Consider the following 26,656-nt stretch of genomic DNA (forward strand, 5'->3'; position numbering starts at 1 on the left):
CGGCTGTTTATCAATACAAGGAGTGTCCGGGTGCTACGACGCACGACTGCCGTGTAGGGAGCGCAGCGTGATGCGTGGAGCAGCGTGGACGTGTGGAGTAGCGTGTGGAGCAGCGTGGACGCGTGCGGCGCAGCGCTGCAGGCCGGCGTCACGCTCGTCGCGTCGCCCCCCCGTGCGCCGCGCGCCACGCGGCACCCCCAAATGCCATGCGCGGTGCCCTGGGAGCCGCCTTACCTCGGGGAGGATTTCCTGCAGCACCTCTTCATCCAGCTCGGCTCCCGGCTGCAGCGTCTGGGGGCAAAGCAGGGACGAGTCATCTTCTCACTCTCACTCAGAGAGATCTGTGTGTGATGTGAGCAGGGACTCTCAAACACACCAGTGGGCTCAAGTAGTAACTAATTGGCGCGTTGTTTACGTGACAAACCTTACTGGCTGTGTCAGGCGGTGGAGAGTTACGACACAGTCCAGATTTGAAGCTTTCGTGACTGCAAGGATTCATACTCTTTGGTTTTTTCGGTAAAGTCACGTAGGTAAAACAATTAATAAAATAAAATAAATGAAAACAACTAAATTAAATCACGACGTTTCGGAGGCAACACAAGCCTCCCTCATCAGGTGTAAAAGGCACAGCAAAATAACTGTAGCGAGAGTTACTTGTGATGAGACATTGTTATATAGGGTAAGAGGAGGGGGAGGAGCCAAGGAGTAGTTACGACACATTTCTACTTACGCGATCTAACTCAGAAGCCTTCATTATGAATAATATTGGTCACGAAATCCTAAGTTTAACACGTAGGCTTTTGCGACCAATATCATCCTTAAGAGGTTTTTTCGGTTAGATTGCGTAAATATATAAATGTGTCGTTAAAACCCACCACCACCTGACACAGCCAACTAGTAAGGGTTGTCACATAAACAGCACGTGCCAATTCGTCACTAGTACAGCACCACCGGTGTGTTGGAGAGCCAAGCCGCAACATTTACAATCTGAGTACGACGTTTCGCCAGTAATTACAACCAGCTTCATCAGGTGACAGCCAGATTTGTGGAGAAGTTCACCTGTTTTGTTCCTTATATAGAGGCATAGATGTGGTGACCACGCTTCTGCGCTCTTGCGCAAAGTGGGGGGGGGGGATTGGCTCTCCAACACACCGGTGTGGTGCTGTACTAGTGACGAATTGGCCACGTTCTGTTTACGTGACAACCCTTACTAGTTGGCTGTGTCGGGTGGTGGCGGGTTTTAACGACACATTTATATATTTATGCGATCTAACCCAAAAACCTCTATTATGAAAGCCTACGTGTTAAACGTCTCTGTTGCAAATCACAGCCTCTACACACATGAGGTATGTGTGGGAATGTTAGGTATAAACATGAGAACTGTAATGGAGAGCTGTAACGCACTTGCTAAGTATCATAACGCACCCTTCCCCAAGATGCTTAGAACAAGGTACACCAACGTATTTTACAAAATATAAATTATTGCAGATGTAGAAAATATAAACTGGGAAAAAGTATTGGAGGCTACTGGTGGGGAATCTTCATGGTTGTACTTAAAATACATTTTCTTGAGTACGGCTTACGCAGAGACCCGACCAAACGGCACCGACCAATCAACATTGCACCTGGACGTTTAACAATAAACAGGATTGTATATGCCGAAGGCTTTTGTAGAGAAAACAAGCAGAGATAAAAGCAGGCCAGAGATGACATGTGCAATATCATGAACCACATTGTGTGTTTAAGAATGAAAATTCTACAACTCTCCAGGTATTTGGCTTCACTCATCTGCACGTTGGCACACGAGTACACCCCGTGTACACAACACTCACCTACACGAGGGTCTTGTACACAAGTACTAAGTAGAGGTGCAGCCCTGCAAGTGCCTGCTCACACCACTGCTGGCAGTAGGGCATCTTGTAGAGGAAGCTATAGAGAGCCCCTCTAAAGGGTATTTGGTCTACTCTTCCACACTGCCCAAACATCTTGAAAGATGTGGGAGTACCCACACTTTACCCCACCACACGCGGCCTCCTCATCAACTCACTGCAGTGAGCAATCTACTGCCGGGCGGACAGAGGCGGGGGTTTAAGAAGTTTGCCCTGCTGTTTCAGCTGCCACGCCGGGAGATCGAATCGAACTGGCGACCCGTGGATAGCGAGTCCAGCGCCCTCCTCGTCACGACCCCACGGCAGCTTCCCCCCCAGAGAGCGAACAACGCTCGTCGCGAACCGCTCCCTAGCGGTGCGCCACTGGCGCCGCGGCCTCACCTAATCCGGGCCGGGTTTCCCTCCCGCGCTTCCCTCTGCGCGAGGACCGCTCCGCCCACCGGCGTGACCGCTACCGCGCGCCCCGCTGCCTCCTGCCGGCGCTACGGGGAGACGGCACCGCCGGGGAGAGTTTGTTTCCTGGGCGGTCGCCCACGAGTCTCTCCGCCGCACGAACTCTGCGCGCGAGTCCCCGCGGTGCGAGCCTCAGCACCCCCTGTCGTGTCCCAGAGGGGGCACCCCGCGCCTCGACTCCGCTAGCGGTGGCCTCGTGCGTGGGCAGCGTCGCCTCTCTCCTGCGCTTCCACGCAGCCCCTGCAGCACGCGGATCCCTTGCAGCGTCTGATGAGTTGAGTTGTGATTCTGAATTTCATTAAACTAATTACTGTTGATCTGCCATTGTCAATGTATGGTTGTTATTTAATGTCTATTGTTTAACGTGCACAGCTGATAAACTCGCTGTGCTGCTAGAAGCTGTGAAGCTGCGTAGACTCATCCCCTGTGTCGCCGTGCCCAGCTCTGCTCCGCTAGAGGAGACGTTTGGTACCATTGGGTTCCCCCGGTGTTACTTGAGGGGCGCCCAGACCAACTGACCCCCCCCACCCCACCGAGTCCCCACAGAGACTCTCCCAGCCGTGCGCTGTGCTGAGTGACGGCCGCTCGCAGCGAGGGGGCTGATGGGGCCCAGTGGCGGCGCGGTCGCCGCTTCGTGCGGAGGTTCAGGGTTTGATCCCCAGAGGCCGCCCTGGTTAATACCGCGGGGGGAGTCACCAAACGTTCACGCGGCCTGCTTCACGGCGGACGTTAAAGATCTGCGATTGAAAACCAGCGGTGGTGCGAGCCGGCGTTAAGGTCCGACGCTGAACATTGCTCGCAAGTGACCCCACGTAGCGCTGGGGGCTCTGTGCACCGTGACCCAGCGCTGTGGAGGCGAGGGTTGGCGGATCGCACAAATTTGTGAAATTCCCACGGGAGCCAGGCCACCACCTCCTGGCTTGCCACGGGATGGCAGTACAAGTGGATCCATTTACATCTGTTCCATCTGTATGGGGAATGAGTGTTACCATCCTCTAAACAAAGTAATCCCCTAACTAAACAAAGCAATCTCATCTAAACAAAGTAATCTCTCATCTAAACAAAGTAATCTCTCATATTAACAAAGTAATTTCTCATCTAAACAAAGTAATTTCCCATGTTAACAAAGTCATCCTCCATATAAACAAAGAACTCTCCCATCTAAGCAAATTAATCCCCCATCGAATAAAAATAATATCTCATATAAACCAAGTAATATCCTATCTAAAGAAAGTAATCTCCCATCTAATCAAAATAATCTCCCTTCTAAACAAAGTAATCCCCCATCTAAACAAAGTAATCCCCCGAATAATCCAAATAATCTCCTTTATAAACAAAGTAATTTCTCATCTAATCAAAGTATTCTCCCATCTAAACAAATATCATCGAAACAAATTAATCCCCCTTCTAAAGAAAGTAATCAAACATCTAACCAAATTAATCTCCCATCTACAAAAAGTAATTCCCCATCTAAACACAGTAAACACACAGATCTGCTGTCTGTGAGAATCTGGACAGAGTCACTCTACCCAGTCACATGGAGTGACTCACAGAGTGGAGCATCTGGGATGTTCACAGCTTCCACATGAACCACGTGGGGATCAGGTACAGCCCAGTAACCAGATTTGTATGAACGCTGTGATGCTGTGTAGACGTGAGTGTAGCTATAGACTTGTCTAACTGCCCATTCATGGACAAACGCGCGTCTTGTAAATATCCAAGCATCAAAAGCAGCACAGTACATTATCCTGCAGCGATTGTACGCTTTATGTGCACTCGCAAGTTATGATGAACAATTATAACAATATTTATTTTAATTCCTTAAACATGATATCTCAAGTTGTAGTCAATGAGTGTATATAATTATTGACATCCACGAGTCCATCACCTGCACTGGTCGTAGCGCTGCTCCCGTGAGCGTTGTGCGTATGGAGAGACCCTCGCACCGCCTGCTCTGGTGTCGTCATCGCTGGTGTCTGGGCACAGCCCCCCCCACCGCCCCCACCCCCCGTCCCCACCGCCCCCACCCCCCGTCCCCACCGCCCCCACCCCCCGTCCCCACCGCCCCCACCCCCCGTCCCCACCGCCCCCCCCCCCGTCCCCACCGCCCCCACCCCTCATCCCCCCCTCTCTCTACAAGCGCCACGCTGCTGCCCCACGTGGCTCTCCCCTGGCGCCATCGGCACAGCGGCCGCTGTCGCCTGGCCAGGAGGCAGCGGCATGGAGCGCGAGGCCTCCTCACCTTCCTGCGGATGCCGGCCGTGATGGAGACCAGGGTGAGAATCTTCACCAGCCCCGCGGCAGGGTACAGGAGGTTCTCCAGCGCCGTGTAGTCCTTGTATGAGGGCCGGTTCACCATGTCCGTCAGCAGGGAGATGGCTCCTGCAGCAGCAGCAGCACATAGCAGCACACTTAGCATTACACTTAGCATCACATGCAGCAGCGTACACAGCATAAAGCATACACAGTAAGCACAGCACACAACATACACATGCAGGAAAGCACACAGCAGGACAAATACAGCAGCACACACACACACAGTACACGCACAACACACAGCAGCACACAGCAGAACACAAAGTCTCCGCTTGTGTGGGGCCTCGTGCTGCCGGCCCGCCAACTGAGCGGCTCCGCTGCTGCTGCTACTGCCGCGGGGCTCTCTGCCCTGGCTGGGGCCTCCCGGCACCAGCACAGCGAGAGAGCGGCAGCGCCTCGAGCTGAGCACGCAGCCTGGCAGGGCCCTCAGCAAGCGGGGGGGGTCATGTGACTGGGTCAGGGGTATGGCATGTTATTATTATACTTGTTTAAATAAAATCTGTAGACTGGTTGAGTAAATGTCTCTACAAAAATGAATACAGCAATCATTGAATGATGCATTAATCATTCTTCTCTTCAAAAGTGTAAAGGCTGATTTCAGAAACTACGCATCAGCTTTTTATAGAACATATATAACTTGTTTGCAAAGTTAATTGGGAACAAATTGACAAATATATTAGAGGTTTGCCAGCCATGAGAACAAGCAGCATTTAGAAAAGGTTTCTATACTATGAACCACATGCATAATATTAATGATATTCTTGAAAATACCATGAACTTCAATTTACATTGTGCATAACCCTTGTAGACCATAAAATACATTGACAATAATGCAGTCCTTCATGCGCTCACAAACCCCGGCATAAATAAACATTTAAAATATTTATAAATAATAAAACCATTTACAAAAATGGAACGGCCATACTGATATTGGATGGAAAAAAAAGCAACATAAACATAGAAAGGGCAGTCAGGCATGATGTCCCGCTGCCGCTCACGTTATCCACAATGACATTTAAAAATATTTAATGAAAATTGGATTTCAGAAACAATTAGATAAATATCGATGAAGAAATCACCGTCTCACTGAAAAAATGTTAATCCATCATTAAAATAAAAAGGAAACACAAACCTGAAAATTGTAAAAAGAATCTTGATGAGATGCATGCTTGGAATTACATTACGAGACAGAGGAACGCAATGATGAGAGAGGTTAAAGAAGAAAAGTGGGCTTGTGTAGGACACGATAATATTGTAATGCAAGAGTGAGATATTGTACTTGAGTGCCTGTCAGCCCGTTGAGTAGCGCTGGCAGGGCAGGTGCAGGTAGGGATCTGTGATTCATAGCTACATCATCCTAGGGAGCCACATCCATATGCTCGCTCAGAGTATACGTATTTGTACATTTGAAGCTTGGTTATTTTATGAGGCAATTGTTTACAGAGTCACGTTTGGCCAGGCCATGTGTGCGCTGCCTATGCACTGCGTTGGTTGTTCACGACGGGAGATGTCACCGAGTCAGTGCCTGTTCCTCTCCTCTTTCTCCCTCGGCATTCGTTGATTAAAGCGGCGAGGAGTCGCCTGGTCCAGTACATCATCATCGTCGTCATCCTCCTAATGATCCTCTACTGCACCGTCCATATGACAACCACATGTCAGAGTGCATTCATCTAGCACGAATCACGAGGTACTACAGAGAGAAGCCATCAGCTGAGACGATGTCCAACGTGGAGGCCCTGCTCTGAGACAGCAGGCGGCTCACAAGGCGGGGCCTCTGTAGCGCTGTGCGCCCACAGAGCGAACCGAGCGGCTTCGGCCACAGCCCCAGCGCTTGCTCCTCCCTCTCCGCGCGGCCGGGTCGCTCACTTCCCGCTCAGCCAAGCCAACGCTGAGCAACACCGTGTGAACTGGAGACCAGATTATAGCGGGTGAAGTTGATTAATATTAGAAATATAAACAGACGCTGCAGTGCATGGGGCTGGTTGCAAGAGTTGCTGCAAGAGTAAAACAAGTTCGTATCATTCCAGTACGTATGATGATGGAGAAATGGGTTCATTCACTTTATCTCATAAGTGTTGGGCATTCATGTGATTTGTGTTTTATGTAAATCACTGTGAAGAACAAACTACAAAGTGCACAAAGAAGCATAGACACATACACAATAAAGACAGAATGAGGAAAACATGGATTTGAGAACATATGCAGGTTAATGGCCTCATTCAAACAATTCAGAAAAGTAACTGGGCCTGGGCAGGACACGTCCTGTCTAGAGGGGATGATGGACGATGGTTAAAATAGTGACGAAGTGGTAACCAAGGAATGGAACGCGTTTGAGAGGATGGAGATGGAGCAATGAAATCAGCTCACGTGCAGGGGCAAGGCTGATTATGTTATTACATCACGGAACCATGGGGATGGCGATGACTTAGAGAGGCTTCCTTCAGAGTGGATTGATCACTGCTGCGAAATACGCAACTGTGGAGTAGAACCCAGAGTTGCTGCTGTACTCGAGACCACCTTGACGAGGTTTCTCCGTACGTGTGGATTTCAGCCCAGTCCCCTTCATACAACAGGCGGCCAAACAGCGCGTAGCCCAGATTCCACAGCGGTCTCACGGTGAGTGTCCCTCTCTGAGTTGGTGTCGCCCCTCCTCACCCTGTGCATTACAGATGATGTCCAGGTCCTGCTCAGTGGAGACCCTGGCCAGGGCAAACAGAGCGGAGAGCTTGCAGGGAGCGTCGGGCACGTCCAGGTAGCAGGCCAGCACGTCCGCCGCCAGCTCCTGGTGGAAGCACGACTTCAGCTCCGGCTCTTCGCTCAGGTTTGCCAGAGTTGATACCGCAAACCTCAGCGTGTTTTTGGATTCCTGCAACGAGTCACCACAGCGAGCGTCAGGTTCATTCTACAGCGACATTGGACTTGTCAATGCATAGGATTAAATACATTTTTTACTACCAATGAAATGTAAGGGAATCGAACCCAGGTCGCCAGGTTGTATAAGAAACAATGAGATGGACAGACGTCGTTCCTGTTGAAACAACTCACGTGTTGATGCAACAAACGAATTTCAGGCAATACTCGAAGGAGGTGAGTTTGAGTTTCCAATGCAACGTAACAAAAGTGACGAACCGCAACACAAACCGCATCCTGATGCGACGCAGCAGCGCGGATCGATGGCGACAAACGGCGCAAGCGACGCTGAGAACCGCGCTGAGGAAGCGGGTTTCCTGTTCACGGCAAAAGTGACAACAACCGCCTGCTGCTGCTGTGACGACGATGAGCGTCGTGCGGTGTGCAGCGCAGCGCCAGGCTGGGGCCTGCCTCTGGCTCTGTCAGGGATCCCTCGGAGCTCTGTACAGCTGCCCACTCAGCTGCCCACTCAGCTGCCCACTCAGCTTCCCACTCAGCATCCCACTCAGCTTCCCACTCAGCTTCCCACTCAGCTTCCCACTCAGCTGCCCACTCAGCATCCCACTCAGCTTCCCACTCAGCTGCCCACTCAGCATGCCACTCAGCTTCACACTCAGCTGCCCACTCAGAAGGATTCGCCTTCTCACTCACTCTCCACTCATTCACTAAATCACACTACCACTCATTCTCACTCATTCACACTCTCAATCACTCTCACTCAGTTGAACTCACAGACACTGTCACTCACTCACTGTCACTCACTGTCACTCACTCAGTCACTCACTGTCACCCACTCACTGTCACTCACTCACTGTCACTCACTGTCACTCACTCACTGTCACTCACTGTCACTCACTCACTGCCACTCACTGTCACTCACTGTCACTCACTCACTGTCACTCACTCTCACTCTCACTCACTCACAGTCACTCACTGTCACTCACTCACTGTCACTCACTGTCACTCACTCACTGCCACTCACTGTCACTCACTGTCACTCACTCACTGTCCCTCACTGTCACTCACTCACTGTCACTCACTGTCACTCACTGTCACTCACCCACTGTCCCTCACTGTCACTCACTCACTGTCCCTCACTGTCACTCACTGTCACTCACTGTCACTCACTGCCACTCACTGTCACTCACTGTCACTCATTCACTGTCACTCACTGTCACTCACTGTCACTCACTCACTCCCTCACTGTCACTCACTCACTGTCCCTCACTGTCACTCACTCACTGTCACTCACTGTCACTCACTCACTGCCACTCACTGTCACTCACTGTCACTCACTCACTGTCCCTCACTGTCACTCACTCACTGTCACTCACTGTCACTCACTCACTGTCACTCACTGTCGCTCACTCACTGCCACTCACTCACTGTCACTTACTGTCACTCACTCACTGTCACTCACTGCCACTCACTCACTGTCACTCACTGTCACTCACTCACTGTCACTCACTGTCACTCACTCACTGTCACCCCTTCACTGTCACTCACTGTCACTCACTTGCTATCACTCACTGTCACTCACTATCACTCGTTCACTGTCACTCACTGACACTTGTTGCTACAGGGGCTAGTAACTGACTGACACTTGGTAATCAATGGATGATGAACTAACTCACACTCACCAAGCTCTAACTCACTGGCACTCATTGAAGGATTCGCCTTCTCACTCACTCTCCACTCATTCACTAAATCACACTACCACTCATTCTCACTCATTCACACTCTCAATCACCCACTCATTCACTCTCACAGACACTGTCACTCACTGTCACTCACTCACTGTCACTCACTCACTGTCACTCACTGTCACTCACTCACTGCCACTCACTGTCACTCACTCACTGTCACTCACTGTCACTCACTCACACTTACTGTCACTCACTCACTGTCACTCACTGTCACTCACTATCTGTCACTCATTCTCACTCACTATCTGTCACTGTCACTCACTCACTGCAACTCACTGTCACTCACTCACTGCCACTCACTGCAACTCACTGTCACTCACTGTCACTCAATCACTGTCACTCACTCACGGTCACTCACTGTCACTCAATCACTGTCACTCACTGTCACCCACTGTCACTCACTGTCAATCACCCACTGTCACTCACTCACTGTCACTCACTGACTGTCACTCACTGTCACTCAATCACTGTCACTCACTGTCACTCACTCACTGTCACTCACTCACTGTCACTCACTGTCACTCACTCACTGTCACTCACTGTCACTCACTCACTGTCACTCACTGTCACCCACTCACTGTCACTCACTATTTGTCACTCACTATCTGTCACTCACTGTCACTCACTCACTGTCACTCACTGTCACTCACTCACTGTCACTCACTCACTGTCACTCACTGTCACTCACTCACTGTCACTCACTCACTGTCAATCACTGTCACTCACTGTCACTCACTTACTGTCACTCACTGTCACTCACTCACTGTCACTCACTGTCACTCACTGTCACTCACTCAGTCACTCACTCGCTGTCACTCACTGTTACTCACTGTCACTCACTCACCGTCACTCACCGTCACTCACTGTCGCTCACTCACTGTCACTCACTCACTGTCACTCACTCACTCACTGTCACTCACTGTCACTGTCACTCACTGTCACTCACTCACTGTCACTCGCTGTCACTCACTGTCACTCACTCACTGTCACTCACTGTCACTCACTCAGTCACTCACTGTCACTCACTCACTGTCGCTCACTCACTGTCACTCACTGTCACTCACTCACTGTCACTCACTGTCACTCACTCAGTCACTCACTGTCACTCACTCACTGTTACTCACTCACTGTCACTCACTGTTACTCACTCACTGTCACTCACTGTCACTCACTCTCGCTCACTCACTGTCACTCACTGTCGCTCACTGTCACTCACTCACTATCACTCACTGTCACTCACTCAGTCACTCACTGTCACTCGTTCACTGTCACTCACTGACACTTGTTGCTACAGGGGCTAGTCACTGACTGACACTTGGTAATCAATGGATGATGAACTAACTCACACTCACCAAGCTCTAACTCACTGGCACTCATTGAAGGATTCGCCTTCTCACTCACTCTCCACTCATTCACTAAATCACACTACCACTCATTCTCACTCATTCACACTCTCAATCACTCTCACTCAGTTGAACTCACAGACACTGTCACTCACTCAATGTCACTCACTGTCACTCACTGTCACTCACTCACTGTCACTCACTCACTGCCACTCACTCACTGTCACTCACTCACTGGTGCTCACTCACTGTCACTCACTCACTGTCACTCACTGTCACTCACTCACTGTCACTTACTGTCACTCACTGTCACTCACTCACTGTCACTCACTCACTGTCACTCACTCACTGTCACTCACTGTCACTCGCTCACTGTCACTCACTGTCACTCACTCACTGTCACTCACTGTCACTCACTCACTGTCACTCACTGTCACTCACTGTCACTCACTCACTGTCACTCGCTCACTGTCACTCACTGTCACTCACTCACTGTCACTCACTGTCACTCACTGTCACTCACTCACTGTCACTCACTCACTGTCACTCACTGTCACTCACTCACTGTCACTCACTGTCACTCACTGCCACTCACTCACTGTCACTCACTGTCACTCACTCACTGTCACTCACTCACCGTCACTCACTGTCACTCACTCACTGTCACTCACTCACTGCCACTCACTGTCACTCACTGTCACTCACTCACTGTCACTCACTCACCGTCACTCACTGTCATTCACTCACTGTCACTCACTCACTGTCACTCACTCACCGTCACTCACTGTCACTCACTCACTGTCACTCACTCACTGTCACTCACTGTCACTCACTGTCACTCACTCACTGTCACTCACTCACCGTCACTCACTGTCACTCACTCACTGCCACTCACTGTCACTCACTGTCACTCACTCACTGTCACTCACTCACCGTCACTCACTGTCATTCACTCACTGTCACTCACTCACTCACTGTCGCTCACTGTCACTCACTGTCACTCACTCACTGTCACTCACTGTCACTCACTCACTGTCACTCACTCACTGTCACTCACTCACTGCCACTCACTGTCACTCACTCACTCACTGTCACTCACTGTTACTCACTCACTATCACTCACTGTCACTCACTCACTATCACTCGTTCACTGTCACTCACTGTCACTTGTTGCTACAGGGGCTAGTAACTGAATGACACTTGGTGCTGTATGGCTTAGTCACCGACTACTACAGTATGTGATGCTACATGGGACAGCAACTAATACTTGTTGCTACATGGGCTAGTTACCGCTAGTAACTGACTGACACTTGGTAGTCAATGGATGATGAACTAACTCACACTCACCAAGCTCTAACTCACTGGCACTCATTGAAGGATTCGCCTTCTCACTCACTCTCCACTCATTCACTAAATCACACTACCACTTATTCTCACTCATTCACACTCTCAATCACCCACTCTCATTCACTCTCACTCAGATGAACTCACAGACACTGTCACTCACTCACTGCCACTCACTGTCACCCACTGTCATTCACTGTCACTCACTGACTGTTACTCACTGTCACTCACTGTCACCCACTGTCACCCACTGTCACTCACTCACCATCACTCACTCACTGCCACTCACTGCCACTCATTCACTGCCACTCACTGTCACTCACTCACAGCCACTCACTGTCACCCACTGTCACTCACTGCCACTCACTCACCCACTGTCACTCACTCACTATCACTCACTCACAGTCACTCACTGTCACTCACTCACTGCCACTCACTCACTCACTCACTCACTGTCACTCACTGCCACTCACTCACTCACTGTCACTCACTGTCACTCACTGTTACTCACTCACTGTCACTCACTGCCACTCACTGCCACTCACTGCCACTCACTCACTGTCACTCACTGCCACTCACTCACTGTCACTCACTGTCACTCACTCACTGTCACTCACTGCCACTCACTCACTGCCACTCACTGTCACTCACTGCCACTCACTCACTGTCACTCCCTCACTGTCACTCACTGCCACTCACTCACTGTCACTCACTGTTACTCACTCACTGTCACTTACTGTCACTCACTCACTGTCACTCACTCACTGTCACTCACTCACTATCACTCACTCACAGTCACTCACTGTCACTCACTGTCACTCACTCACTGCCACTCACTCACTCACTGTCACTCACTGCCACTCACTGCCACTCACTCACTCACTGCCACTCACTCACTCACTGTCACTCACTGTCACTCACTGTTACTCACTCACTGTCACTCACTGCCACTCACTGCCACTCACTGCCACTCACTCACTGTCACTCACTGTCACTCACTCACTGTCACTCACTGCCACTCACTCATTGTCACTCACTCACTGCCACTCACTGTCACTCACTGCCACTCACTCACTGTCACTCACTGCCACTCACTCACTGTCACCCACTGTCACTCACTCACTGTCACTCACTCACTGTCACTCACTCACTGCCACTCACTGCCACTCACTCACTGTCACTCACTGTCACTCACTCACTGCCACTCACTCACTCACTCACTCACTGTCACTCACTGTTACTTACTGTCACTCACTCACTGTCACTCACTCACTGTCACTCACTCACTGTTACTCACTCACTCACTGTCACTCACTCACTGTCACTCACTGCCACTCACTCACTGTCACTCACTCACTGTCACTCACTCACACTCACTCACTGTCACTCACTCACTGTCACTCACTCACCGTCACTCTGCCTCGCTCCCTCTCACCCGCACGCTCACGCACAAAGACAAAGGTCGCCCGGATAGCCTTAGCAGGCTGTCGGGGCAAGAGCTGTTAGCGAGCGGCGCCTATGAAGGCCGGCACGGCGCACAAGGTGGTGGGTGGCCGGCATCAGCCCCGGTCGCCTTTGTCTCCCTTGTGGTGATGTTTACACACCGCACCGGACACTCGTTTGAGGCTGAGTGGACCTAGAGGAGGCCCAGGACCGGTTCAGATAATCGTCACTGGCGTTGGCCGTGAGCGGGAATCAAACCGGGATCCCTGGGTTCGTGGTGCAGTGAGCTAACCGCTGCACCACCGCTCCTCACTCTTAAATACACACACACACTCATACCCATATAGACACAGTCACTATCACACACTCAGTTATTCCCTCACTCTCCCTCACGACAACAAGATCCCCCGTGTAGCCTGAACAGACTGTGAGGGCAGGCGCTGTGCGTGAGCACCGATGGAGGCCAGCACGGCACCACACTCACTCACACTCACCACCACTCACACTCACCACCACTCACACACTCACATCCTCTCATTCACGTACACCCCTACTCACACTCACTCACACTCACCACCACTCACACTGACCACCACTCACACTGACCACCACTCACACTCACCACCACTCACCCCTACTCACACTCACCACCACTCACACTCACCACCACTCACACTCACTCACCAATTCACACTCACCACCACTCACACACTCACATCCTCTCATTCACTTAATCACTCACAACACTCTCACACTTGCTCACTAACTCACTCACACTCACCCCTCTCTCACCCTCACTCCCACTCACCATCACTCATGCTCCCTCATTCACTCACAAATTCACACTACCTCACTCACTCACACCAACTCACTCATTCTCACTCTTACACCCTCTCTGTTCTACTCACACATCCCCACTCTCGCACAACAACAGCCGCCAGTCGCCGCTAAGTGGCGGTGACGTCACTACGGTGCTGGTGCCAGGCGAGGTGCACCCTAAGGCCACGTCCACTGTCGAAGGCTCGCCGGCTTGACTGGCGAGTGGCAGATGCACCATCTGTGCCCCCTACTGTGCCAACTCTCACACACTCTCACACACTCACCCACACCCTCATACATACAAAGACAAAGATCCCCTGTATAGTCTTAACGTATTGTCGTGGCAAGTGCTGTAAGCGAGCAACTATGAGTGCCGGCACGGCACACGAGGAGACGATTGACCCGCACCACACCCGGTCGCCTTTGTCCCCCTAGTGGCGATGTTCACACTCTGCACCAGCTGCTCTTTTGAGGCTGAGTCAACCTAGGGGAGGCCCAGGACCGGCTTCTATAATCGTCACTGGTGTTGGCCGTGACTGGGACTTGAACCCGGGTCGCCGGGTTCGTAGTGCAGTGCGCTAGCCACTGCACTACCGCTCCACACATCTCTCACACACAGACAGTGGTACAGTGATACCCTGTCACGAACTCACCCACTCGCTACCTCTCTCTCTCTACCTCGTTCTCTAACTCACTCTCCAACTCTCTCTGCCTCTCTCTCGAAACGTCCAGCAGCAGCAGGCCACCAGCATGGTGGCGCCCCCGGTGCGAGCGTCTCCACTGTGTGAGACGGCGCGCCACTCTGCACCGCCACGTGGTCTCGTGTCTACGGCTCCGCCAGATTGGCACGCGGCTGAAGCTCATCGCGCCAGAGCAGGAGGAGCGGATAGAGGAGGAGGAGCGGCACAAGCGGGAGGAGGAGGAAGAAGGGACCGCACGCGAGATCGCTGCCGCAGCTGAAGTCGCGACCCCCAAGTGACAACTCGTAGTAGAGGCGGGTGAGACGCTCAGTGCACACACGACACGGCAACAACGCACGGCGCAGGACGGACTTGCTACGCGAGACGCGAACAACAACACGGCACACGCAGCAGAAGCAGAAACACAATAATGTACACAGAGTGCACACACAGCGTGCTGATCCAGCAGGACTCACACTGGCGATTCTACAAGCACCTCGACAAGACACCCTGAGGATGCTCCCACTCGACGTGGGCGTTTGTCTTCTAAGTCTGTCTCCCTCATTGTGAGCTGTAAGGTTCGTCTGTTAGGACGTCAATAACGTGCAGTCATGTCTATAACCCTCTCTGTCTCTAACTCGCTCTGTCTCCCCCCCCCCTCTCCGCGAGACTCACAAAGCGCAGCATGAGGCCCTGGCAGGCGTGGTGCTTGAGCAGGCTCAGCAGGAACTTGAGGCCTCCACAGTCCACGAAGGTCTGACCTGTGACCAGAGAGAGAGGAGAATCAGACTCAGAGGTCCCTCCACTCCACCACACACACACACCGCGCGCGCACACACACATCGTGTACACACACACCACGTACACACACACACCACGTGTACTGTCGCCTCCCCGTCGTCACCGCCTGCTGCTGTCCAACCCCTCACCCGCTGCTCCGTCAACTCGACCCCCAGGCCGCGCTCTCTCACCACCCTCACCTCCTCACCACCCTCACCACCCTCACCCCCTCACCACCCTCACCCCCTCACCACCCTCACCCCCTCACCCCCTCACCACCCTCACCACCCTCACCCCCTCACCACCCTCACCCCCTTAACTCCGCCCGCTCCCTGCGCCTCGCCAGCGGAGCCCGGCCCGAGACGCGGCTGCTGTTGGTGATGGTGGTTGTAGTGGTAGTTATAGTAGTTAGGTAGTGGTGGTAGTGGTTGTAGTGGTAGTTATAGTAGTTAGGTAGTTGTGGTAGTGGTTGTAGTGGTAGTTATAGTAGTTAGGTAGTGGTGGTGGTGGTTGTGGTTGTAGTGGTAGTTATAGTAGTTAGGTAGTGGTGGTTGTGGTAGTGGTTGTAGTGGTAGTTATAGTAGTTAGGTAATGGTGGTTGTGGTAGTGGTTGTAGTGGTAGTTATAGTAGTTAGGTAATGGTGGTTGTGGTAGTGGTTGTAGTTATAGTAGTTAGGTAGTGGTGGTTGTGGTAGTGGTTGTAGTGGTAGTTATAGTAGTTAGGTAATGGTGGTTGTGGTAGTGGTTGTAGTGGTAGTTATAGTAGTTAGGTAATGGTGGTGGTGGTAGTGGTTGTAGTGGTAGTTATAGTAGTTAGGTAATGGTGGTGGTGGTAGTGGTTGTAGTGGTAGTTATAGTAGTTAGGTAGTGGTGGTTGTGGTAGTGGTTGTAGTGGTAGTTATAGTAGTTAGGTAGTGGTGGTGGTAGTGGTTGTAGTGGTAGTTATAGTAGTTAGGTAGTGGTGGTTGTGGTAGTGGTTGTAGTTATAGTAGTTAGGTAGTGGTGGTTGTGGTAGTGGTTGTAGTGGTAGTTATAGTAGTTAGGTAATGGTGGTGGTGGTAGTGGTTGTAGTTATAGTAGTTAGGTAGTGGTTGTTGTGGTAGTAGTGGTAGTTGTAGTAGTTAGGTAATGGTGGCTGCAGCTGCGCTGTGAACCCGACGACCCAAATTCGATTCCCGCTCACGGCCACCACCAGTGGCGATTATCTAAACCGGTCATGAGCTTCCCCTAGGTCGACTCAGCTTGAAATGTGTACCTGATGTGAAGTGTAAACATCGCCTCTAGGGAGACAAAGGCGGTCGGGCGTGGTGCTGGCCACCCACCACATTGTGCAAAGTGCCGCCCTTCATCGGTGATCGCCAACAGCACTTGCCCCAAAGGCCTGCTGAGGCTACACGGGGGACCTTTGTCTTTGTTCACGTGTCCATGAATGAAGAGGAAGTGGAGGTGGTGAGTGAGGTAGTGGGTGAGGGGTGGTGAGTGAGGGGGTGGTGAGTGAGGGGTGGTGAGTGGCCGAGTAAGATGTGAGTGTGGAGTGAGTGGACACTGCACGGTGAGTGAGGTAGCGGGTGAGGGGGTGGTGAGTGAGGGGTGGTGAGTGAGGGGTGGTGAGTGAGGGGTGGTGAGTGAGGGGTGGTGAGTGAGGGGGTGGTGAGTGAGGGGGTGGTGAGTGAGGGGTGGTGAGGGGTGGTGAGTGGCTGAGTAAGAGGTGAGTGTTGAGTGAAAGGGAGGAGAGAAGAAGGGGTGGAGGAGGGGGCTGAATGAGATGGGAGGGGTGAGCTGCTCAGTGGTGAGGGAGTTGAGTTTCGTGGTGAGGGTCAGGAGAGAATGGATCAAGAGAGAGAGTGAATGGGAGAGAAGAGTGAGTTGAGTAGTTGTTGTCAGTGGTTGTTGTTGTGAGTGGTTGTTATGGTTGTTGTGAGTGGTTGTTATGGTTGTTGTGAGTGGTTGTAGTGTTGTGAGATGTTATGAGTGCATGTTGTGAGTGCCTGTTGTTGTGAGTGGGTGTTGTGAGTGGTTGTTGGTGTGAGTTGTTATTGTGACATGTTACGAGTTCTTGTTGTTGTGAGTGGTGGTTTTTATCATTGTGAGTGGTTGTTGTGATTGGCTGTTGTTGTGAGAAGTGTTTGTTGTTGTAGTGAGTAGTTGTGATTGGTTGTTTTTGTCGTGAGTGGTTATTGTTGTGAGTGGTTGTTGTTGCGAGTGGTTATTGTTGTGAGTGGTTGTTGTTGCGAGTGGTTGTTGTTGCGAGTGGTTGTTGTTGTGAGTGGTTGTGGTGTTGTTGTGGGTGGTTGTGAGTGGTTGGTGTTGTGGGTGGTTGTTGTGAGTGGTTGTTGTTAAAGTGGGTGGTTGTTGTTGTACTGGGTGGTTGTTGTTGTGAATTGCTGTCGTTATTGGTTGTTTGTTGTTGTGAGTATTTGTTGTTGTGAGTGGTTATTGTTGTAGTGAGTGGTTATTGTTGTTGGGAGTGGTTATTGTTGTAGTGAGTGGTTATTGTTGTTGTGATTGGTTGTTGTTGTGATGACTTGTTGTGAATTGCCGTTGTGAGTGGTTATTGTTGTGAGTGGATGTTACCGTTGGCCTGTTGAGGCTACACGGGGGATCTTTGTTTTTGGTTGCGTGTCCATGAACGTCCACGAATGAAGAGAAAGTGGAGATGAGTGAGTGGACACTGCACGGTGAGTGAGGTAGCGAGTGAGGGGGTGGTGAGTGAGGGGTGGTGAGTGAGGGGTGGTGAGTGAGGGGTGGTGAGTGAGGGGTGGTGAGTGAGGGGTGGTGAGTGAGGGGTGGTGAGTGAGGGGTGGTGAGTGGCTGAGTAAGAGGTGAGTGTTGAGTGAAAGGGAGGAGAGAAGAAGGGGTGGAGGAGGGGGCTGAATGAGATGGGAGGGGTGAGCTGCTCAGTGGTGAAGGTGAGTCGAGTAGAGGGAGAGAGTGGATCGGCAGAGTGGATCGAGAGAGTGAGACGAGTCGTTGAGTGTTTGTTGAGAGATTGTTGTTGTGAGTGGTTGTTGTTGTGAGTAGTTGTTGTTGTGAGTGGTTGTTGTTGTGAGTGGTTGTTGTTGTGAGTAGTTGTTGTTGTGAGTGGTTGTTGTTGTGAGTGGTTGTTGTTGTTGTTGTGAGTGGTTGTTGTTGTGAGTGGTTGTTGTGAGTGGTTGTTGTTGTGAGGATAATTCCCCAGTGGTCGTTCCAAGTGCACCGCGGCAGCCCCTGCGCTGCGCAGTGGTGACGAGGCCACCACCACCACCACGTGGTGTCACTGCTCCAGGCAGCGCGCTGCGTGCGCCACGCCGCTACCGGTGACTACGACGCACGCGCCGCGACTACTACGACTGCTACACTCGCTGTGTGTCACCACTCGCTGTGTGTCACCACTCGCTGTGTGTCACCACTCGCTGTGTGTCACTACTCGCTGTGTGTCACTACTCTGTGTCACTACTCTGTGTCACTACTCGCTGTGTGTCACTACTCGCTGTGTGCCACTACTCGCTGTGTGTCACTACTCTGTGTCACTACTCGCTGTGTCACTACTCGCTGTGTGCCAGCTCTGTGTCACTACCGTCATGCCGTGTCGGTGCTCACACCGTGGTTCACTTCGCTCACTGCATGTCAGTACTTACTGTGTGTCAGTGCTCACACTGCCAGTACTCACTGTGTCAATGCTCACAGTGCCAGTACTCACTGTGTGTCAGTGAGCACGCTGTGCCAGTACTCACTGTGTGTCAGTAAGCACTGTCAGGACTCTTACTACTGTGTCATTACTCACCGTGTCACGTTGAATGTCAGACCTCACTGTGTCAGTACTCTCACTGTGCCATTCATCAGTGTCACTTGTGTCAGTACTCTTACTGTGTGCCAGTACTATCACTGTGTCAGTACTCACCGTGTGTGTCATTAGTCCCACTGTCCCTGTGTGTCAGTACTCACACTGTCATTACCCTCACACTGTTCCACTACTCACTGACAGTAAGCACTATCAGTACACTCACTGTGTGGCAGTACTCGCTGTGTAAGTACTGGGGCACTCTGAGTGAGTACTCTCACTGTGAGTAAGTAGTCAGGCTGTGTGTGAGCTCTCTCGCTGTGTAAGTCGATGTTGATTTGTGACACGGCGGATGTCGTCACGCGTAGCCAGCAGCAGATACAACAACAACAATAGCAGCTACAACAACAGCAGCTACAACAACAGCAGCAGCTACAACAACAACAGCTACAACAACAGCAGCAGCTACAACAACAACAATAGCAGCTACAACAACAACAGCAGCAGCAGCTACAACAACAGCAGCAGCTACAACAACAACAGCTACAACAACAACAGCAGCAGCTACAACAACAACAATAGCAGCTACAACAACAGCAGCAGCTACAACAGCAGCTACAACAGCAGCAGCAGCTACAACAACAGCAGCAGCAGCAGCGTCCCAGAGAAGGCGCTCACGGCCCTTGAGGAACATGGCACAGCGAGCACACGGGGTACGTGGCGGTCGTAAACACAACACTGTGGTGTGTCACCACTCACTGTGTGTCACTACTCACTCTGTGTGTGTCACCACTCACTCTGTTACTATTCACTGTGTGTGTCACCACTCACTGTGTGTCACTACTCACTCTGTGTGTGTCACCACTCACTCTGTTACTATTCACTGTGTGTGTCACCACTCACTGTGTGCCACTACTCACTCTGTGTCACCACTCACTCTGTGTGTCACTACTCACTCTGTGTGTCACCACTCACCCTGTGTGCCACTACTCACTGTGTCACCACTCACTCTGTGTGTCACTACTCACTCTGTGTGTCACCACTCACCCTGTGTGTCACCACTCACACTGTGTGTCACCACTCACTGTGTGTCACTACTCACTCTGTGTCACCACTCACTCTGTGTGTGTCACCACTCACTCTGTGTGTGTCACCACTCACTCTGTTACTATTCACTGTGTGTGTCACCACTCACTGTGTGCCACTACTCACTCTGTGTCACCACTCACTCTGTGTGTCACCACTCACCCTGTGTGTCACCACTCACACTGTGTGTCACCACTCACTGTGTGTCACTACTCACTCTGTGTCACCACTCACTCTGCGTGTCACTACTCACTCTGTGTGTCACCGCTCACTCTGTGTGTGTCACCACTCACTCTGTGTGTCACTACTCACTCTGTGTGTCACCACTCACTCTGTGTGTCACCACTCACTGTGTGTCACTACTCACTCTGTGTGTCACCACTCACTCTGTGTGTCACTACTCACTCTGTGTGTCACCACTCACTCTGTGTCACTGCTCACTCTGTGTGTCACCACTCACTCTGTGTGTCACTACTCTGTGTGTCACCACTCACTCTGTGTGTCACTGCTCACTCTGTGTGTCACCACTCACTCTGTGTGTCACCACTCACTGTGTGTCACTACTCACTCTGTGTGTCACCACTCACTCTGTGTGTCACTACTCACTCTGTGTGTCACCACTCACTCTGTGTCACTGCTCACTCTGTGTGTCACCACTCACTCTGTGTGTCACTACTCACTCTGTGTGTCACCACTCACTCTGTGTGTCACTGCTCACTCTGTGTGTCACCACTCACTCTGTGTGTCACCACTCACTGTGTGTCACTACTCACTCTGTGTGTCACCACTCACTCTGTGTGTCACTACTCACTCTGTGTCACTGCTCACTCTGTGTGTCACCACTCACTCTGTGTGTCACTACTCACTCTGTGTGTCACCACTCACTCTGTGTGTCACCACTCACTGTGTGTCACTACTCACTCTTGTGTCACCACTCACTCTGCGTGTCACTACTCACTCTGTGTGTCACTACTCACTCTGTATGTCCGTACTCTCGCATTAATTCTGTCACTGTGTCAGTACAGTACTGTCAGCATTCTCACTGCCACTGTCAATACACTCACTGTGTGTCAGTACTCACTGTGTCACTACTCACTCTGTTTTACTATTCAGTCACTACCCACTTTGTCACTACTCACTATGTGTGTGTCAGTACTCATTCTGTATCACTACTCACTATGTAACTACTTTGTGTGTCACTACTCCCTGTGTCACTACTCACTGTGTTACTACTCACTATGTGTGTCACTTCTCATTCTGTATCACTACTCACTTTGTAACTACTTTGTCACTACTCACTGTCACTTCTCACTGTGTGTCACTACTCACTGTGTCACTGCTGTGTCACTAAAATGAGTACACTCACTGTGTCACTACTCACTCCGAGTGTCACTACTTACTGTGCCACTACTGCCTATGTGTGTCACTATTCACTGTGTGTCACTACTGTGTCAGTACTTTGTATGTCAGTACTGTGTCACTACTCACTTTGTGTGTCACTACTCACTATGTGTGTCACTACTAACTGTCACTCTTTACACTCAATGTGTCAGTATTCACTGTGTCACTACTCCCTATGTGTATCAATATTCACTGTGTGTCACTACTGTGTCAGTACTTTGTATGTCAGTACTGTGTCACTACTCACTGTGTGTGTCAGTAGTCACTGTGTGTCACTAATCACTGTCACTCTTTACACTCAATGTGTCAGTATTCACTGTGTCACTACTCCCTATGTGTATCCCTACTCACTGTGTGTCACTACTCACTGTGTCACTACTGTGTCACTAAAATGAGTACACTCGCTGTGTCACTACTCACTCCGAGTGTCACTACTTACTGTGCCACTGCTCCCTGTCACTATTCACTGTGTGTCAATGCTGTGTCAGTACTCTCTTTGTGTCACTGCTCACTGTCACTAATCACTCCGTGTGTCACTACCCACTGTGTCAGTACTGTGTGTCACTACCCACTGTGTCAGTACTCTGTCACTACTCACTGTGTACACACTCACTGTGTCACTACTAACTATGTCAGTGCTTACTGTGTCAGTACAGTACTGTGTCAGCAATCTCAATGTGTCACTGTCAATACTCTCACTGTGTCAGTACTTGCACTGTCTCATTACTACCGTTGTGTCAGCACCCTCACTGTCACTAGTCACTGTGTGTCAGTACTCTCACTGCGTATGAGTACTCACTGTGTGTCAGTGCTCTCACTGTGTGTCAGTGCTCTCACTGCGTGTCATTACCCTCACTGTGTATCAGCGCTCTCACTGTGTCATTACCCTCACTGTGTGTCAGTAGCCTCACTCTGTCAGTACTCACACTGTCAGCGCCCTCACTGTGTCAGCGCTCTCACTGCGTGTCAGTACTCAGTGTGTGTCACCACTCACTGTGTGTGTCACTACTCACTCTGTGTCTCACCACTCACTGTATCACTACTCACTCTGTGTGTCACTACTGTGTGTGTCACTACTCTGTGTGTGTCACTACTCTGTGTGTGTCACCACTCACTCTGTGTCACCACTCACTCTGTGTCACTACTGTGTGTCACCACTCACTCTGTGTGTCACCACTCGCTGTGTGTCACCACTCACTCTGTGTGTCACTCCTCACTGTGTCACTACTCACTGTGTGTCACCACTCACTCTGTGTGTGTCACCACTCACTGTGTGTGTCACTACTCACTGTGTGTGTTACCACTCACTGTGTGTGTCACCACTCACTCTGTGTGTGTCACTACTCACTCTGTGTATGTCACCACTCACTCTGTGTGTGTCACCACTCACTCTGTGTGTGTCACCACTCACTGTGTGTGTCACTACTCACTCTGTGTGTTACCACTCACTGTGTCACTACTCACTCTGTGTCTCACCACTCACTGTATCACTACTCACTCTGTGTGTCACTACTGTGTGTGTCACTACTCTGTGTGTGTCACTACTCTGTGTGTGTCACCACTCACTCTGTGTCACCACTCACTCTGTGTCACTACTGTGTGTCACCACTCACTCTGTGTGTCACCACTCGCTGTGTGTCACCATTCACTCTGTGTGTCACTACTCACTGTGTCACTACTCACTGTGTGTCACCACTCAATCTGTGGGTGTCACCACTCACTCTGTGTGTCACCACTCAATCTGTGTGTCACTACTCACTCTGTGTCACTACTCACTCTGTGTCACTACTCACTCTGTGGGTGTCACCACTCACTCTGTGTGTCACTACTCAGTGTGTCACTACTCAGGGTGTCACCACTCACTCTGTGTGTCACTACTCACTCTGTGTGTCACTACTCACTCTGTCACTACTCACTCTGTCACCACTCAGTGTGTCACTACTCACTCTGTGTCACCACTCACTGTGTGTCCGTACTCTCGCATTAATTCTGTCACTGTGTCAGTACAGTACTGTCAGCATTTTCACTGCCACTGTCAATACACTCACTGTGTCAGTACTCACTGTGTCACTACTCACTCTGTTTTACTGTTCAGTCACTACCCACTTTGTCACTACTCACTATGTGTGTGTCAGTACTCATTCTGTATCACTACTCACTATGTAACTACTTTGTGTGTCACTACTCCCTGTGTCACTACTCACTGTGTCACTACTCACTATGTAACTACTTTGTGTGTCACTACTCCCTGTGTCACTACTCACTGTGTCACTACTCACTATGTAACTACTTTGTCACTACTCACTGTCACTTCTCACTGTGTGTCACTACTCACTGTGTCACTACTGTGTCACTAATCGAGTACACTCACTGTGTCACTACTCACTCCGAGTGTCACTACTTACTGTGCCACTACTCCCTATGTGTGTCACTATTCACTGTGTGTCAATGCTGTGTCAGTACTCTCTTTGTGTCACTACTCACTGTGTTACTACTCACTGTGCGTGTCACTGCTCACTGTCACTAATCACTCCGTGTGTCACTACCCACTCTGTCAGTACTCTGTGTCACTACCCACTGTGTCAGTACTCTGTCACTACTCACTCTGTGTACATACTAACTGTGTCACTACTAACTATGTCAGTGCTTACTGTGTCAGTACAGTACTGTGTCAGCAATCTCAATGTGTCACTGTCAATACTCTCACTGTGTCAGTACTTGCACTGTCTCATTACTACCGTTGTGTCAGCATCCTCACTGTGTCACTAGTCACTGTGTGTCAGTACTCTCACTGCGTATGAGTACTCACTGTGAGTCAGTACTCTCATTGAGTGTCAGTACTCTCACTGTGTGTCAGTACTCTCACTGTCAGTACCCTCACTGTGTGTCAGTAGCCTCACTCTGTCAGTACTCACACTGTATCAGTGCTCTCACTGTCTGTCAGTACTCTCATTGAGTGTCAGTACTCTCACTGTGTGTCAGTACTCTCACTGTCAGTACTCTCACTGTGTGTCAGTAGCCTCACTCTGTCAGTACTCACACTGTGTCAGCACCCTCACTGTGTCAGCGCTCTCACTGCGTGTCAGTACTCAGATTGTGTCAGTACAGGTAGTCCTCTACTTACGATGGAGATGCGTTACGACGACCCCATCGTAAGTCAAAAATATCGTAAGTCGAAGATGGCCTAGCCTACCCAGGTCTTAAAGAATGGTGATAATTTAGCAAAACAGAAAAATGTACAGTACCGTACTGTATAAACTATATACTGTATGTATTTATTAATTACAATACTGTATTGCACAGTAAAATGTCAAGTAAAAAAGGTAAATTCTTAGCCTACCTATATAAACTGCAATTTAATAGAACGTTTTTTCAGGAAACAATCCTATCTGCTATAAAAACTTTTAACATGCATTGAACGTATCGTATCGTGGTAACCCTAAAATGAAATCGCTAAAGCTACGTATCATCCATGCATTGAACGTATCGTAACGTTTCATATTGTACTGCACTCACCAAGATTCCTCGTACACTGCTGCGTTTGCCTGCCACGCGAAATTTAAAATATTTAACAATTTTGTCGTATCGCCATCGTAAGATCGAAATATCGTAAGTCGGACCATCGTAACTCGGGGACTATCTGTACTCTCATTACACTGGTCAACAAAAAAAAATTCTGGCCTGGACTTTTTGCAGCTGTTTTAGACTAATTTCAGGGTGCTCATTCCAAATCTGATCTCAGATTTGCTCTATCACATCTCATTTGTATGCTATTGGCATACCCCATTTTCATTGATTTTACCAGAAATTAACTATCACTTATCATTGCAAGTTATTGCGAGTCAGTGACTGTTTTAGTGTTAAAATATGGTGCTGTATGTTTAGGATAGTGTGTTTATAATATCATTGTATGTAGATATCCACACTTATTCAATATTTTTCTTCTGCAGGGCGTGATCTAACAATGGCTACAACATCCGAAAGAAGGAAATGCAGTAATGACCCAGATATCTTCTGCTACATCTGTGGCAGCTTCACTTTGCAGGATCAAAGGCGCAACATCAATACGTTTGTCAAAAGGTTTATCTTGCCTACTTTAAAGTACGACTTGGAGACCAAGACAAAAATTGGGCTCCTCACAAAGTCTGTAAAACCTGTGTTGAAACTTTGCGATCATGGTCTAAAGGAAAGAATGCTTAGCTGAAGTTTAGTGTGCCAATGGTTTGGAGAGAACCTACAAACCATTTGGATAACTGCTACTTCTGCCTTGTCAATGTAAAAGGTTTCAATAAGAAAAAAAAACAACACTTACAATACCCAGATATCCCATCTGCCAGACGACCAGTTGAGCACTGTGAGGAAATACCTGTGCCTGTATTTACCCAGCTACCAGAGATTGATGTTGAATCCCTCAGTTTACCTGCTTCTACAGATTATGATGATGATGCTCAGATCGAATATACGCCACCTGATGCAGATTGTCATAAAAATTCTCTGTTTAGTCAGCCTGAATTGTATGATCTTGTAAGAGATTTGTATTTACCAAAGCAGTCTGCTGAATTGTTGGCTTCCAGGCTGCAAGAGAAAGGACTACTCAGACCTGGCACTAGTGTCTCCTTTTATCGTAACAGAGAAGCAGCACTGCGAAAGTACTTCCATTCAGATGGTCAACTTGGTTATTGTAATGATGTTGAAGGGCTTCTTCTCAATATAGAACTGCCCGCAT

At 50.0% G+C, this 26,656-nt stretch overlaps 1 protein-coding gene and 1 long non-coding RNA gene across 4 annotated transcripts in view; one reads left to right on the forward strand and one right to left on the reverse strand.

The window, feature by feature from the left end:
- Nucleotides 1-15,771, reverse strand: part of LOC144951843 (uncharacterized) — a 102,441-nt gene extending 86,670 nt beyond the window's left edge. For both annotated transcript variants that reach the window (XM_078882181.1, XM_078882191.1), the window contains exons 1-4: nucleotides 15,579-15,771; nucleotides 7,314-7,524; nucleotides 4,585-4,724; nucleotides 235-291 (exon numbers count right to left, since the gene is read on the reverse strand). In XM_078882181.1, the coding sequence (XP_078738307.1) occupies nucleotides 235-291; nucleotides 4,585-4,724; nucleotides 7,314-7,524; nucleotides 15,579-15,746 (576 nt within the window). In that variant the 5' untranslated portion in view covers nucleotides 15,747-15,771. The remainder of the gene's footprint in view (nucleotides 1-234; nucleotides 292-4,584; nucleotides 4,725-7,313; nucleotides 7,525-15,578) is intronic.
- Nucleotides 4,530-19,847, forward strand: LOC144951880 (uncharacterized). Of its 2 annotated transcripts, XR_013640542.1 has the most exons (5): nucleotides 4,530-4,618; nucleotides 7,328-7,479; nucleotides 15,065-15,221; nucleotides 15,583-15,699; nucleotides 19,816-19,847. It is a non-coding gene; the product is annotated as an uncharacterized LOC144951880 (long non-coding RNA). The 2 variants fall into 2 exon arrangements; XR_013640543.1 differs by lacking the exon at nucleotides 4,530-4,618 and having other exon boundaries at nucleotides 7,412-7,479; nucleotides 14,956-15,221.
- The last annotated feature ends 6,809 nt before the right edge of the window (nucleotides 19,848-26,656 follow it).

The sequence above is a fragment of the Lampetra fluviatilis genome, chromosome 3, assembly GCF_964198595.1.
Source record: "Lampetra fluviatilis chromosome 3, kcLamFluv1.1, whole genome shotgun sequence".
Classification (NCBI taxonomy): Eukaryota; Metazoa; Chordata; class Hyperoartia; order Petromyzontiformes; family Petromyzontidae; genus Lampetra; species Lampetra fluviatilis.